The 17,781-nt window shown below is 37.8% G+C and overlaps 1 protein-coding gene across 6 annotated transcripts in view; it reads left to right on the forward strand.

Moving 5' to 3' along the window:
• opn4a (opsin 4a (melanopsin)) overlaps window positions 1-17,130 on the forward strand; it is a 147,385-nt gene extending 130,255 nt beyond the window's left edge. For 2 of the 6 annotated variants that reach the window (XM_039768401.1, XM_039768409.1), the window contains exons 9-11: window positions 1,015-1,209; window positions 6,718-6,786; window positions 15,016-17,130. In XM_039768401.1, coding sequence (XP_039624335.1) covers window positions 1,015-1,209; window positions 6,718-6,786; window positions 15,016-15,246 — 495 coding nt within the window. In that variant the 3' untranslated portion in view covers window positions 15,247-17,130. The remainder of the gene's footprint in view (window positions 1-1,014; window positions 1,210-6,717; window positions 6,787-15,015) is intronic. The other 4 variants (XM_039768418.1, XM_039768443.1, XM_039768426.1 and 1 more) reach the window with 4 other exon arrangements.
• Window positions 17,131-17,781: the final 651 nt, after the last annotated feature.

Raw genomic sequence — 17,781 nt, forward strand, 5'->3', positions numbered from 1 at the left:
GCTGACTAATCAAGTTTCTACATATGCATGGTTAAAATGTATAACCAACTCAAACAAAATTATTATAATAGTGCAGATAATTATTACAATTATTTACTTACCTTCATATTTGTAAATTGTTTTTAAAGTCTATTTCCATCTAGATGAGTGTCACTTCTAATGGCTTGTTTTCTATTAAATATGAGGATCTCTTTGTTTTATCCATCCATCCATCCATTTCCTAACCCGCTGAATCCGAATACAGGGTCATGGGGGTCTGCTGGAGCCAATCCCAGCCAACACAGGGCACAAGGCAGGAACCAATCCTGAGCAGGGTGCCAACCCACCGCAGGACACACACAAACACACCCACACACCAAGCACACACTATGGCCAATGCAGAATCTCCAATCCACCTAACCTGCATGTCTTTGGATTGTGGGAGGAAACCGGAGTGCCCGGAGGAAACCCACGCAGACACGGGGAGAACATGCAAACTCCATGAACCAGTGAACCCGGGTCTCCTAACTGCGAGGCAGCAGCGCTACCACTGCGCCACCGTGCCGCCCCTCTTTGTTTTATTTGCACCATTTTGAATTTTTGCCTCTTGAAGACTCTGCTTTTTAAGCATAATAAACAAATAGCAGTTTTACTCTATGTTGTTACATAATGCTCAATTAAGTCAGTGGACATTTTTCATATCACTTGATATTGTATAGTGTTGGTCACCCATCAACTCCATTGAATTTGAGTATTCAATATTTAGTTTAAAAAAATATAATTTTGGTTGGAGTACTCTTTTACATAAATGTCTGTTTATGATGATTAATAACTAAGATTTTATTGACAGCATTCATTAAATATGAATGAAATTTAAAAGTAAATTGTGTGTGATATTATTTTAAACTGCACAGTTCACAGTCCATGGTTCATTTTGGTTTCAAATTTACAGTGTGCAGATTACTGCTACTAATTTAATTAAATATATTATATTGATAAAAAAAAAACATTTTCTTTACATTTTTTTCCTTGCAGGGCTGGACAGATACGGAAGCAGATTTTTCCAGCATTAATTCTCGTCCTGCTAGTCGTCAGGTCTCTTGTGAAATTAGCAGGGATACAGCTGAACTAACTGAGGTGAAACCCAAAACCAAACTGAAGAGTCACGATTCTGGAATTTTCGAGAAGGTAACGGCCACTGTAAGAACAGGGCTGTGCCAGCCGGAAAATGTGAGTGTGAATTGGCATCCGGCTACTGCACTGTGCCTGTCTTTGGGAGATTGGGTGCTATATAATATGAATTAAATTAAGGAATTAACAATATAGTCTTAAGTGTAAATAATTAGCATCATTATCTAGAAAAAATAATTTATAAACTTATACCAGGATCTGAGGGTCTTGAAAAATCATTGCAAACAGTCTTCTATTCAAAACTGGACTGCTATTTCTGCAGTTAAGATTCATTTTTAAAACTAACATGTCACATGAAACAATAATATCTTTTAAAAGTACACCTTGACCCCATTGTTTGCCAATTGAAATTGAATTTGCAAAGTCCCAGGGAGCTAGTGTTTATTGGCCTTGTTCACACAAAAGGCTATTCTGTGATAGTATTTTACCTTTTGGTATGCTCATTCATACCATTACCAAATTAAAATTGTTTATGTATGTATAGTTTATAACATTAAAGTTTACACATCAATAAATTAATAAAATTGTTCAAGACTATAAACTAAGTGAGAGGTGAATATATTTTCTACTCAACTGGTCATTTTCTGTGATACAGCACTTGTCTCACACACACTGCCCATGCAAACTTAAAGTGCTTCAGTTCATCACTAGAGTTTGTATGTGGTCACACATGCAAATTACGGAAGTATCACAAAGGCAGTGTTAGGAAAGCCAACCAATTCAGCCATTTTATAACACATTCACCTGTCATTCCAGGTAGCTGAGCTGCAACTTCAACAGCACCACTCACTCATTTCCCTTTCTTTGATTCAGAAACATTTCAGCTTGTTGATCTTTGCACCCACATTCAGTTGTCAAAGTAGAAAATGACTTAACTTTGAAAATGGAAATAACCTGGGCCTGAATTTGGATAAGTGTAAATTTGTGACTGTACATTTGTAAGAACTAAAGCTAATGAAATTGAAAAATTATGCCTACAAAAGAGCAGTCTCATTTGTAAAGAAACTGACTTTTACATCACATGGAATGAAAAAACTATGATGACATATATGAAGAATTTCCAAAAAAGTTTACATTAATTAGAGAGAAATTTGCTACATTGTTTAAAATATTCATTTACAAATTCAGCCCTTAAGATGTAAAGGTTTCAATAATGGTGCACTGCTGTGGTAAAAAAAAAACTTGCCAGAAGGGCAACATTCTGAATTTTGAACATATACTTATTGACAGACAAAGAGACACACACACACTCATAGACCACTGCAGCTACTGGACTCCACAAGTTTGAGAAGTGCTTATGTCTGCTACAATGTCTTTCTGTTATGTTAACTATTACATCATTATATGACATAACAACAACAAATAGAGTTTAGATAAGCATTGTGATCTATGGATATACAATGTGTTAAAATTTGTCATGGCATGTTTGTTAAAATATTATGAAATGGCATGTTTGTATTTCCAATTTAATAGTAATGTTAAATTTCTTTAGTTATTCATTAAGACGTGCAATCACAAGATGGATGTTGTGTAGCCTCATCTGTGCATCTACTGATGTTGTTAGGCAGATTTGTTGATTTGGGTGTTTTGAGTACTGAAATCTGCATCTCCTGTGGCTCTTCATTATCAGGGTGGGGTGTGATACACCATTTATTTAAAATGCATATTTTGGAGTTCATATTTTGATGAATATAGCAGCCAATTCTTTCAAGCTTACATCAATTCCTACACTATTGTAATACTGAACAACAGAGAGTACACACAACACCTCTGATGATGTATCGTTCACATTTACCAATCATCCATTGATGCTGTTGAATGCCAATATACAATCTGATGTTACAACAAGATTTTTCAAATACATCAAGGTATGTTTATTTTAAAATTAAAATGTGCAATGTTCTCTCTGGACACACAACACACACTTACATGTCTAATAGGGTTTTTAGGAGTCTTTTTGACTCTAGATGGTTCATTGTAAATAGAGGCTTGCTGTGTGTCAGACCAGTTGACAAGATCACCTGTGGTCTTTGCAGTTCAAAATCAAAGTCTCTTCTTTGAGCTCCCCCTGCATGAGGTATTGGATTGGTTTAGAAATGTAACACTCAGTAACACATCTAAGTGTTCATGGTTGTCTCTAGATGTACAGTATATATATTATACACTTTGCTTCAGCAAGACTACTAGTTAATAGCCTCCTGTAATGTCACAAGCATTTAGTGGCGGTGATTGACAACATTTTAAATGAATTCTATTTTCTAAACATTGTTATGCAGAAAAACACTGTATAATCACCAACATTAAATGTGCTTTTTAAATACTTTTAAACACACATTTCTAGTGATAAAGTTAACACTAGTGATTTTGCTGTGTTTATAATCAACTGATATTTTAATCAAGAGAGATATGTATTAAAATGAATGTACCCAGTAGATCAGGGGTTCTCAATGTCGGTCCTGGGGACCCCCTGTGGCTGCAGGTTTTTGTTCCAACCAGATTCCTAATCAGTGACAACACCTGATAGCACTGATCTCATTTAATTAGCTGGTATTTTTTTCTTTTATTTGACATCCAGAAAAGCACAGCTGCATGATTTTTACATTTATAAGACATTTATCAATATTTCTGCTTAACTCTCTTTTGTTGATTTCATTATACTTTGCCCTTTCTCTGTAGAGTTTGTCCCTCTTCATTGTATCTTAATAATGACAACTTAAAATGAGCAGAGCAGACACCCAGGCAAACAACACTGAATAATCAAAGGCTGCAGCTACTTTAGAGTCAGACCCACTAATTAGTAAATAATGGATTAATTAAACAATTAGAACACCTAGAAAAGTAGAATGAAAATCAAAATGAAAATACTGTTAAAAAGAATAAAAATACATTATTCCTATGTAACTGCTTGGTACATTTTAATATATATATTTTTTTAGCAAACTTAGTTTTCTAATTAATATATTGTTCCTTAAACACATCCATCCATCCATCCATCCATTGTCCAACCCGCTGAATCCGAACACAGGGTCACGGGGGTCTGCTGGAGCCAATCCCAGCCAACACAGGGCACAAGGCAGGAACCAATCCACTAGCACTGCGCCACCGTGCCGCCCTCCTTAAACACAGAACTTGGGAAATATCAGTTTACTTAATTAGCCCAGGAGTTCAATTAAAAACAGAAGCTGGTTGGAACAAAAACCTGCAGCGACAGGGGGTCCCCAGGACCGACGTTGAGGACCCCTGCAGTAGAGGGTAATTTCCATATGCAGAAAAAACAAATTGCAAAACTAAGCAATAAGGTGGGTCAATGAGGAAAGTGGGTGTGCTCACCTGGGTCCTATACTGGTGCTGCCCCTGGTGCATTCCATCACCTAGGATATATATACAGCTAGGTCCATAAATATTTGGACAAAGACAACTTTTTTCTAATTTTAGTTCTGTACATTACCACAATGAATTTTAAATGAAACAACTCAGATGCAGTTGAAGTGCAGACTTTCAGCTTTAATTCAGTGGATTGAACAAAAAGATTGCATAAAAATGTGAGGCAACTAAAGCATTTTTTAACACAATCCCTTTATTTCAGGGGTTCAAAAGTAATTGGACAAATTAAATAACTGGAAATAAAATGTTCATTTCTAATACTTGGCTGAAAACCCTTTGCTGGCAATGACAGCCTGAAGTCTTGAACTCATGGACATCACCAGATACTGGTGATACAGCGGCTTTCAGTTGCTGTTTGTTTGTGGGCCTTTCTGTCCAAAGTTTAGTCCTAAACAAGTGAAATGCATACTCAGGTGACTGACTTGGCCATTCAAGAATTTTCCACTTCTTTGCTTTAATAAACTCCTGGGTTGCTTTGGCTGTATGTTTTGGGTCATTGTACATCTGTATCATGAAACGCCGCCCAATCAATTTGACTGCATTTAGCTGGATTTGAGCAGACAGTACGTCTCTAAACACCTCAGAATTCATTCGGCTGCTTCTGTCCTGTGTCATATCATCAATAAACACTAGTGTCCCAGTGCCACTGGCAGCCATGCACGCCCAAGCCATCACACTGCCTCCACCGTGTTTTACAGATGATGTGGTACGCTTTGGATAATAAGCTGTTCCACACCTTCTCCATACTTTTTTCTTGCCATCATTCTGGTAGAGATTGATCCTGGTTTCATCTGTCCAAAGAATGTTTTTCCAGAACTGTGCTGGCTTTTTTAGATGTTCTTTAGCAAAGTCCAATCTAGCCTTTCTATTCTTGAGGCTTATGAATGGCTTGCACCTTGCAGTGCGCCCTCTGTATTTACTGTCATGCAGTCTTCTCTTTATGGTAGACTTGGATATCGATACGCCTACCGCCTGGAGAGTGTTGTTCACTTGGTTGGCTGTTGTGAAGGGGTTTCTCTTCACCAGGATGTAGAATATTGTAGCAATTTCTCAGATGGGTTTTTTCTGTTTTCGCAGCTTAAGGATGGCTTCTTTCACCTCCATGGAGAGCTCCTTTGACCGCATGTTGTCTGTTCACAGCAAAATCTTCCACATGCAAGCACAACACCTCAAATAAACTTCAGGCCTTTTATCTGCTTAATTGATAATGACATAACAACGGACTTACCCACACCTGTCCATGAAATAGCCTTTGAGTCAATTGTCCAATTACTTTTGAGCCCCTGAAATGAAGGGATTGTGTTAAAAAAATGCTTTAGTTGCCTCACATGTTTATGCAATCTTTTTGTTCAACCCACTGAATTAAACCTGAAAGTCTGCACTTCAACTGCATCTGAGTTGTTTCATTCATATATATATATATATATATATATATATATATATATATATATATATATATATATATATATATATATATATATATATATATATATATATATATATACAGTATAATGGACGTAGGTAGGAAACCCACAAATAGATGAGGTATAAAAGCAGATCAAATGAAAAATTGAGTCCGTTCCACCTGTATAAACAATAAGATTAATCTACAAATCAATAAAATCAACAAAAGTATAAAAAAAATGTATATTAAACTTGGAAGTCCAAAAGGGTACTTTAGAAGAGGGGATGGATCACGCAGACTTGGAGAAATAAGATGATATAAGGAAATCCATAAAAATGTACACAGCTTAGTGCCTAATAAGATCAAAATTAAGACTACAAAAGTAATTAACATCAGATAATATATCAATATAAACTGTCAGATAATTAAAATTACAGGGTATAAAAACAGAAAGACGGTGCTAAAAGATACAGAAAAGAAGCTCACAAAAACAGACAATTACCTAATAGCATAACAACAGGCAGATGGAAGGGAAAAAATGTGATTGTGCTAATTGCTTCAGACAAGAGACTCACACATTTGATACTCAAGGCAAATAAAGACATATAGACAAGAGGTCTATCTATATCCATGTGATAGCCGCACAGCAAACCTTGTGATGTTTACAAGTTTAGAAGAACTGTTATAATGACTGTATTCTGTCAGTTTCTCACTCTTTCTCCCTCTTCTTTATTTCTTTCTCTTTCTCTCTCTCATAGACCTCTTTTGATACTGATGATATTTTCATGGTAGAAATTAGTCAGCCAGAACAGAGCTACCCATCTGCTGTAAGTATAACAACTACAGGAAATGGCTCTATCTGTAAGTAGTGGAGAAGTCCTAGAAACATCTACATATCACTCTAATAAAAAACAGGATGGCGAGAAAAACACTGTGTTGTCATAAAGAATTCATGTAATTGTGTGTCCAATGAAATGTACAGTATATTGAGGCAAGAAAACAAATGCCACAGATAAAAAGAAACCTTATCTTGAGTAGTTCTAAGAACACAAGTAAAAGGCATCATTTTGAGTGCATGAATATTTTGTCTCATATTATCCCATTATGCACTTGACAGCCTAATCTATCACTTACTGTATTCAAAATAAAAGTATTTGCACTGATAAGACCTAGCACTTCAATTAAAGTTCAAGGATAAAACCTCCTGGATGACTTGGAGATGTGTGGTGGCTGTTATAACATTATAGGTATTTTGAAGACTTGCACAGGTCATCTCATGAATTATTCACATATTTACAGCCAGATAACCTGATGGAGTTACAGACACATACTGATTAATCAGAAAATGTCACTTGTGTGTTATTTTAAATGAAATGTTGTCCAGTGATGAAATGTATGAGATTCTCAGTTATAAGGGTCAGATATTGTTCTTTAGATATGAAAGTGAATGGTACAGTTTATACTTTAATTAATACAAAAAATGAAATCTGGCAAAATTCTTGACAGATTAATTGACCAGCCAGTAAAGGCAGCCATTAAGCTAAAGTTTTCTTGAATTTTGTAATGACTAGACCCACTTCATAGGTGTGAAACTGTAGACACTTTTCAATTTTTCCACCAACAACAGAAGGAGAATTAGGCTAATTACCTGAATCTTAATCTTCTGTTCATTACAATTAAGAACTCTAAGGAAAATATTAATTTTACCCTGGTTGCATCCATGTTGGATGATGAATATTTGCAATATTTATATACACTCACCTAAAGGATTATTAGGAACACCTGTTCAATTTCTCATTAATGGAATTATCTAATCAACCAATCACATGGCAGTTGCTTCAATGCATTTAGGGGTGTGGTCCTGGTCAAGCCAATCTTCTGAACTCCAAACTGAATGTCAGAATGGGAAAGAAATGTGAGTTAAGCAATTTTGAGCGTGGCATGGTTGTTGGTGCCAGACGGGCCGGTCTGAGTATTTCACAATCTGCTCAGTTACTGGGATTTTCACGTGCAACCATTTCTAGGGTTTACAAAAAATGGTGTGAAAAGGGAAAAACATCCAGTATGCGGCAGTCCTGTGGTCGAAAATGCCTTGTTGATGCTAGAGGTCAGAGGAGAATGGGCCGACTGATTCAAGCTGATAGAAGAGCAACTTTGACTGAAATAACCACTCGTTACAACCGAGGTATGAAGCAAAGCATTTGTGAAGCCACAACATGCACAACCTTGAGGCCGATGGGCTACAACAGCAGAAGACCCCACCGGGTACCACTCACCTCCACTACAAATAGGAAAAAGAGGCTACAATTTGCACGTGCTCACCAAAATTGGACAGTTGAAGACTGGAAAAATGTTGCCTGGTCTGATGAGTCTCGATTTCTGTTGAGACATTCAAATGGTAGAGTCAGAATTTGGCGTAAACAGAATGAGAACATGGATCCATCATGCCTTGTTACCACTGTGCAGGCTGGTGGTGGTGGTGTAATGGTGTGGGGGATGTTTTCTTGGCACACTTTAGGCCCCTTAGTGTCAATTGGGCATCGTTTAAATGCCACGGGCTACCTGAGCATTGTTTCTGACCATGTCCATTCCTTCATGACCACCATGTACCCATCCTCTGATGGCTACTTCCAGCAGGATAATGCACCATGTCACAAAGCTCGAATCATTTCAAATTGGTTTCTTGAACATGACAAGGAGTTCACTGTACTAAAATGGCCCCCACAGTCACCAGATCTCAACCCAATAGAGCATCTTTGGGATGTGGTGCAACGAGAGCTTTGTGCCCTGGATGTGCATCCCACAAATCTCCATCAACTGCAAGATTTTATCCTATCAATATGGGCCAACATTTCTAAAGAATGCTTTCAGCACCTTGTTGAATCAATGCCACGTAGAATTAAGGCAGTTCTGAAGGCGAAAGGGGGTCAAACACCGTATTAGTATGGTGTTCCTAATAATCCTTTAGGTGAGTGTATTTACCCACAGATGATATGGAGGGAAATACTCTTGTGCTACTTTTGAGTTTTTGTTTGCCCTTTCCTTGTTATACTTGCTGCATTCTTTATGCTCCACAGGACTTCCATATTTTCCACTTCGAGGACATTCGCCTACATGCAATAATCATTTTTTAAATAACCAAGGTCCCCAGTCATGTTGAACCTTGCCTATTACTAAGCCACTTTTTTTTAGGTGTTCTCAAGTCGGGGCAGATTCCAAATAAAGAGAAGAACCAAATGAATTCTACATTTTCATAAATGGTTCTAAAGATTATCATTAGAAATAGCAATGGAAACAAAATGGAAAGGAACTGCAGAGAGGGATTGATACTGGATAAAACGCAATGGGCACTGCATGGAGGGGGGGCCAAAAGTTCATACCCAGTCTCCACACCAGTAGCCAGTACTCTTGGCCTGAGTAGGGGCAGATCCAGTAGTTGCTGTCCATGTTGGAACAAATGACATAGATAAGGGCAGTCTGACAGTTTTGCAATCTAAATTTAAAGAGTTAGGTGCCAGGCTGAGGAGCAACTGATAAGGTAGTCTTCTCCAAAGTTCTGCCTGTCCTATGAGCCAGTCCAAGTAAGATTGTGAAGATCAGGAGGCTTAACATGGCTCATATCTGGTGTAGGGTAGAAGGGTATAGGTTGATGGGGCATTGGGGCATTTTTTGGAACAGACGGGACCTGTTCAACTGTGATGGGTTACATCTGTACTGGAGGGGCAATACTTTATTGGCGAGGCGTATAAGTAGGTTAGTCAAGGATTGTTTAAACTAGGGTAAGGGGGGCAGGGAGTTTAGGATAGGCCAGGTTTAGAACTGTACATAAAGGAACCAATAATTGTGTAAATGTAAAAATGGATAGTACTGTAAATTCTAATCCAATGTTTACATGCAAAAGTAAAATGAGTAACACATTAAAAATAGCTGGCCTCAATGCTAGAAATATTAAAAATAAAACAAGTGATTTGGAGTTGTATATGGCTCAGCATAATTATGACATTATAGCAATAACAGAAACCTGGCTAAATAAAAAATATGGGGATGAGTATAACATAGAGGGATACACATTTTTAGAAAGATAGACAGAACAGAAAAGGAGGTGGGGTTGCTGTTTATGTCAAACAGAATTTAAATGCAAGTCCTCTTTAATTAGATAATGAGCCCCACCTCAGTGAGAACATCTGACTTCATCTGTAAAGCATTAGAGAAAGAGACCTTATTTTAGCAGTTTATTTTTAGACTGCCCAATGCAGTCAATAATGCACATCTTTTTTAGCGAACCACAGCCCCCTCCTGAGTGATGGCCACTCGCCCCTCCTTGGAGCTCTACTCCGGTCCACTTGCTTCCATTCTGTTCACCAGGTTGTTTCTCCCCTATCCTGACTGCTTCTCTCATCCTTTAACCTCCACTCTACCCGACTGTTTCTTTCTTTCCCTTCTTAACGTGTACTCCGCATTTATATGTTGGGGAGCTGTTGCAGGTATGATCACCTGATTGCCTCCCCAGGCTGATAATAAAGCAATCAGAGTGCCCACACGTGCCGGCAAGGCAGTGCAATGCATGGACGGTTGACCGCCTCGCACCAACCTAGAGATGGGGACGTCTTCAAAGCAGGCCACTTGCTCCTGCTCCACTCCCCAGCATGAGCGAGTTCATTATTTATTTATTAAAAGCTGCCAGTTTTTTCTGAGTGGACCTACTATACCAAAGGAAGTAACTGCACACTAGGGAAATTCTGAAGGATTGGAAATGGTAAATATTATCATGTTATATAAAAAGGGTGACCAGGCAGATTCAAGCAACTATAGGCCAGTAAGCTTAACGTGCATCACATGTAAATTAATGGAAGGAATTATTAAGGGAAAGATTGACCAAAACATGGCAAGAACAGAGTTTTACTAAACAGTCAGCATGGGTTCAGAACAGGGAGGTCATGTTTTACCAACATGCTAGAATTCTATGAAGGGCGGCACGGTGGCGCAGTGGTAGCGCTGCTGCCTCGCAGTTAGGAGACCCGGGTTCGCTTCCCGGTCCTCCCTGCGTGGAGTTTGCATGTTCTCCCCGTGTCTGCGTGGGTTTCCTCCGGGCGCTCCAGTTTCCTCCCACAATCCAAAGACATGCAGGTTAGGTGGATTGGCGATTCTAAATTGGCCCTAGTGTGTGCTTGGTGTGTGGGTGTGTTTGTGTGTGTCCTGCGGTGGGTTGGCACCCTGCCCAGGATTGGTTCCTGCCTTGTGCCCTGTGTTGGCTGGGATTGGCTCCAGCAGACCCCCGTGACCCTATTCGGATTCAGCGGGTTGTAAAATGGATGGATAGAATTCTATGAATAAGCAATAAAACGATATGATCAAAGTGGAGCATGTGATATTATTTATATTGACTTTCAGAAATCATTTGATAAGGTGCCACATAAGAGGTTGGGTACGAAACTAAAATAAGTGGGAGTTAAGGGTGTTTGTACATGGGTGCAAAATTGACTCAGACACAGGAAGCAGAAGGTTATGGTTTGAGGAACCCTATATCAACATTGGGCAATGTTATCAGTGGTGCTCCACAGGGGTCAATGCTATGGGCTGCTGCTATTTTAAATACAGTATATATAAAAGATTTGGATTGAAATAAAAGTAACAAACTGGTTAAGTTTGCAGATGATACCAAACTAGGTGGCATATAATTTTGAATTCATTGAATCTTTACAGAGAAACTTGGACAGCATATAGCCCTGGGGAGATTTGTGGCAGATTAAATTTAATGTAAGTAAATGTAAAGTATTACCTGTAGGAAGTAAACACGTTAGTTTTAAATATGGGAGGTCTGAAAATCAAAAGTACACCTTATGATTTAGGGTCAGAGTGGTCTTGACACTATCAACTTCCAGACAGTGTTCAGAAGCCATTAAGAAGGCTAACAGAATGTTAAGTTATATAGCAAGATGTGAAAAGTGCAAGTCAAAGGAGGATATGCTCAAGCTTTATAATGCACTGGTTATGGCTCAACTGGAGTATTATGTACAGTTTTGGTCTCCAGGCTACAAAATGGGCATAATAGCTCTGGAAAAAGTCCAAAGAAGAGCAACTAGGCTGATTCCAGGTCTGCAGGGGATAAATTATGAAGGAAGAATAAAAGAGCTGAGCCTTTTCAGTTTAATCAAAAGAAGATAAAGAGCAGACATGATTGAAGTGTTTAAAATTATGAAGGAAATTAGTACAGTGGATCGAGACTGTTATTTTAAAATGAGTTCCTCAAGAACATGAGGACACAGTTGTCAACTTGTTAAGGGTAAATTTCATGCAAACAGGAAGTTTTTCTTTACACAGAGAACCGTAGACACATGGAATAAGATACCAAGTAGTGTGGTAGACAGTAAGACTTTAGTGACTTTCAAAACAGACTTGATGTTATTGTAGAAGAATTAAGTGGATAGGACTGGTGAGCTTTGTTGGGCTGAATGGCCTGATCTTGTCTACATTATTCTAATGTTCTAACAAAAATGTGAATCATGCAGTGGTTTAGTGATTATGAGGCTGATAGTTGGAAGGTGATTGGGCTAGAAGGGATTTGAGACTGAGATATAAGAGAATGTATTGTACAGCAATGATCATGTGTCAAGATATTGTCTAAAAATGATCATGCAGCAGGAGTATGGTGTCACTGAAAGGCTGAAGATAACCTTACAATGATGTTACTTAATTACTTGTGTAATGGGCGGCCAGATCCCATGCCCAACCGGGATGCCCCTGCTGCATATGTTCCGGGGGAGCAGCCATGGGCTCCTCAGTACCTCCCCCAGGATGCTTGGTGGCACCTTCCCAGGGTGACGTTGGTGCCTCAGTTTCCCGCAGGGCTCCATGGGAAATGGAGTTCTCCACAACCCTGTGGGGATCTGGGGTAGCCTCCAGGTGGTGCTGCATGGAGCCCGGAGCCTTTTTGGACACCTCTACAGCCCCGCCTGGAAGTGCAATTAGCCACAGGTGATCAAGCACCTGGAGCACTTCCGGGTGGGCTATAAAAAGGACCAGCATCCACCACGCAAGGCCAGAATCGGGAGGAAGAGTACGAGGTTGCTTGGGAGGAGTGGTGGTGCAAGAGGAAGGATTGGTTTTGTGGTAAAGTTCTTTGGGACTGTGTTGGGCCTGTGGGACACGGGGAAGGCGTGCCCCTCGGCTGAAGAGAAAAAATAAAAAGGCTTTTGATTTGAAACGTGCCTCTGTGTCAGTCTGTGCCGGGTCGGGCGCAATATAACGCCTTTTTCTCACTTGGCACAACCCCACGCATTCTTCACTATCTTTTTACCTCTTTGTCAGGTATTTACAACTTTTCATCTTATCTATCATTCTTGCTCTAATTCCTATTTTGCTATTTTTCAATGTATAATTCAAATTTGGATGTAGTAGAGAAGATAACAGGAAGCAGTTTAACTTTCTCTCTCTCCCTATTTTTCTACTGCAATACTTGTTTGTCACTCATTTCATCTTCATCCAGTACTTTCCTAAGTACTGCATTTTTCTTTCTCCCTATTTATTTTATCCTTCTCTACCTTAGAACATATTTTATATTGCACCTACTATGTCAGGCAGTTCACATGAAGCCTACAAAAAGCACCTGCGACAGGGGTAGCTTGATTATTATTTTATATTATAACACTCACACATTCCACTCTGCATTCATCTGACCTATCCCATTTCATATGCCACAGCAATGGCACTCTTATACTCCAAACTACAAGACACAGTTCTGAAAGTAGGATTTGATAATGTTATAAAGAAAATTAAAAATCACTCAAAGTTTATTTAAAATCACTACAAATCACAACTCTTTATTGGTATCAAAGCCTAAAAGCAAAACTGCATCATCATTCTATTTTATTAACAGTAAGTTACTAATTCTGTGGTGGGCTGGTGCCCTGCCCGGGGTTTGTTTCCTGCCTTGTGCCCTGTGTTGGCTGGGATTGGCTCCAGCAGACCCCCGTGACCCTGTAGTTAGGATATAGTGGGTTGGATAATGGATGGATGGATGGAAGTTACTAATTGCTTTTACTTACTGAAACACACTATCCTTAGTCATTTCTCTTTATTTTCCCAACAACAATAACTCAGCATCAATTATAAAAAAAAGCACTCACAGGTGAACTCTATCATTCTAGCATTTCAAAAAATAAAATTTCTTATTGTGCTGCAAACACCACACCACAGAAAGTGTGAAACACCAAGTGTTGATTGATATTGTAAGCTTACTGTCCACATGCAGGTGCCTAATTGTCCTAGCCCTTTCAAAAATCAAAGGTTTTGATTTGACAAATATTATAATGCAGAGTAATCAGTTTAGTTCAGATTTAATGTCACATGTACAGAGTAAAATAAAATTTTGGAGTAACATGCAACAAGCATATATAAACATATATCAATACATCGACTCAGAATATAACAGGCTAAATGTAGCCCAGTGCCAAGCATAATTATCCCCCTTATTTCAGTGGTCTACAGGGCTGCAAATTTGAAATCTATGTCAAATTATGTAACTTATTAGTTAGTAGAACAATTTTATATCAATGTTGTTAACCAATTTGAGGTGCAATACCACATCCTCAGTCTCTCTTTGTCTCTTCTTCACCTAATTGCATGTTACTCTCAGTGCCACTTCATTCTGTCACCTTCTTATATTATATTCTCTCTGCTATCTCCATGATCCTGTTTATCTTTTATCTTGTTTTGATAATTTAAATTATATCTACCTCATTTAATATAACATTCTCAAATCTGCTTAATCTAACTTGGGGTCACAGTGGACCATATCCTATCCCTGAACCATTTGGCACAAGACAGTTTCAGCTATGTATTTGGTGCCACACTGTCGATCAAAGTTCACTTAAAAATGATAACCTAATATATAGTACATATCTTTGTACATTTTCCAAATACAATTTACTCATATTTTATATGTGGCATGCAGTAAATGAAAAACAGTTTTAAGAACATACTTAAAATATAATCAATAGAATTTGCATAATTAAAATTAAGAGAAATAATCTCTCTCTTCATTTTTCTCAATAAAGACAGGTGATATCACAGAAGGAGCTGCAATAAAGAATATTGTTCAACAAATTCCCAGCATTATTATCACCTCGGAGTCCACATTAACCCTCCAACCTGCCCTTAGAGCCAGTAGTTACTCCTCCCAGGTGGGCATTTCATGTTCTGAAACATCAAGGACCTTAGCCACAGTGGACATCTCTGAGACTGTCAAGCAAGCATATCATCCTTCGAGCACTGAGATACTACACTAACACTTCCTAATAGAATATAAAAGAAAATGGACTGAAACATGTTTTTGTATGGTGATATAAATTTATATAATCTGAAGGGTAATGTTCATCTGTTTCCTGAGGTGTTGTGTACGCATATATGCCAACTTCTAGTCTAACAAGTTTCTATGCTTCACATAAAGTTCACTCGCTATTTATAATTTCAGATGATTATTATGCAAACCATGTCAATAACTGCAATAGAAGAAACTCAGTCCTGTTGATATACCTCTGCAAAAAATACCCAAATCATACAATTAAACAAAAGTATGATGTGGCTTTCTGTATTGAAATGAATGAGTGAGAGCTGTTTAAAATTCACTGTTCAATCAAGCTGCTCATTGTCCAGATGCAGCCAGTATAAAATTAGAAGAACCATTATAGAAAAATATGTCAGTGGTTTAGAATCAAACCCTTAAATTTGGAAAAATTGTAGCTGAAAAGGAACATATTTAGATGGAGTACCATTTTTTGTTGTGGTATGTGGACATTCACTATAAAAAGTCATGAAAAACATTATTGTTAAAAATCATAACACAACTTGTAGTAACAACTGAACATGTTGTGTCTAAACTTTTTTGGGTACATCCTGTTCAATTAAATTTACCTTTTGATTAAAACATAACATTTTCTTAAAACAGCTACTAAGTTATCATAACCAAGCTTTATAATAACAAGGTGTACTGATCTGGAGTAATCTAAGGCTGAGCAGAGACAAACTCATGAAATGACACGTAAAATGAGTTAACTTGAGTTGATCTATATTATAGACAGAATTCAGACAGAATGCCAAGATGTGGTGGACAAAACTGCAGAGCTGAGATAAACGTTTAGATTAGATAAAATGAAATGGTCCATAGACTAATGTTAGTCAAATCTAATGTAATTATAAAAAATATATTCATCTGAAAAAAATGGATAATCTGCATTTGCCTCCTATTGTTGTCCATCTCAGACATATGACTTCACATAGTTCAATATTTGTTTTAATTACTTTCCTTATCCCGTTTTCTTCTTCTTTTCACTAGACAGTCAATCATGTTATGTTCTCATGCTCTCTTGTTTGTTTTAGTCAATCATATTCAATCAGTTGATTTCTAGCAGTAAAAGCTGAAAACAATAGGACATTATTCCTTCATAAGGAATGGAAAATGTTCACATATAGTATAAAATGATTTGTTGACTCTGACTCAAAGCAAAAAAAAATACTTGTTAGATAAGAAATATCTTTATGAACTATAAATATGTCTGAGGTCACATAACTATAATGTATATTTTGTTCAGTGTAAATGTCTTAGTTCAGACCAACATGCATTGGACTACAAACTCACGACACTCTGGGGACTAATCATCCAAGTCAGATTAGCAGGTTTAACTTTAACTACTAATACCTCACAATCACAACCTGAATTGATCCAGAGGGCAACACTATTGTTCTTGAACTATTATCCCACATAAGATAGTATAGTAATTTATTGATATTAATGGCTTTATTGAGTGAAAGAACTAGGAGCCAGTTTGATAATTCTGGTTTCTTACATCGGAGATGGTGAACAATCCATTAAATGCATTCACAATCTGTGTGGTTACCTCTAATCAGAATAATTAGTCATGTAATTAAACTGTTTCTAGAACAGAGACATCATCTTTCTATGTGATTTGCATTCCCTGCTCATCTCCTCCTATTTACTTTTTCCTGTTTACTTTTAAGAATCTGTAATTTGCTTATTGACATTTTTTTCTTGTACAAAATATTATTGTATAATTATTTGTATATGATGTGATATTGGCAGCTGTATTTGTGTTTCCTTTTGTCAAATAAATATTATGTATGGCACAGACACAAGTCCTGTGTCTTGTAAATTACTGCATGGCTCACGTCTCATAAACTTCTACCTATCTATCTATTTTATAACCCTCTTGTTCACTTCAGGGATTTAGGGATCCAGTGCCTATCCCTGCAGCACTTGGTGTGACACAAGAAGCAACACTGGATGGTATGACAGCTCATGGCACACTTCTGCACACACCCACACTGTAGGAAAATTTAAGGTTATCAATTTACTTAATTTGCCTGCATTTAGCTGTGTGATAAAACCTAAAGTTCCAAGAAAAAAACTCATGCAAACACAGGAACAACACAAGGGCTCTACATAGGTTGGAATTCACATGAAGTACTGTAGGCCGGAGCCCTAATCCCTCTGCAACCACTGAAATGGGAGAGTGCCATTCTGCAATCTCTCTGTGCTGAGAATAATTCCATGTGATTGAATTACTAAAGGATACGTGTTTATTTTCATAATGAAACATTTATTCAATCCAAACTGAATCTGTCTGGTGTCTGCTGTGGGGTTGATTGCTTCACTTTCTTAACTCTCTGTGACCAGCAAAGCACTTTCCTTATTATTTTTCATTTCTGTTTGTCTTTTTTGTCTCTCTCTCTCATTTCTGGCCACTAAATGTAGGGTGAGTTTACCCTCTAGTTTAATGAAAACATATACCCCCTACTTCGCCTTA

The sequence above is a fragment of the Polypterus senegalus genome, chromosome 1 (genome assembly GCF_016835505.1).
Source record: "Polypterus senegalus isolate Bchr_013 chromosome 1, ASM1683550v1, whole genome shotgun sequence".
Taxonomy (NCBI): domain Eukaryota; kingdom Metazoa; phylum Chordata; class Cladistia; order Polypteriformes; family Polypteridae; genus Polypterus; species Polypterus senegalus.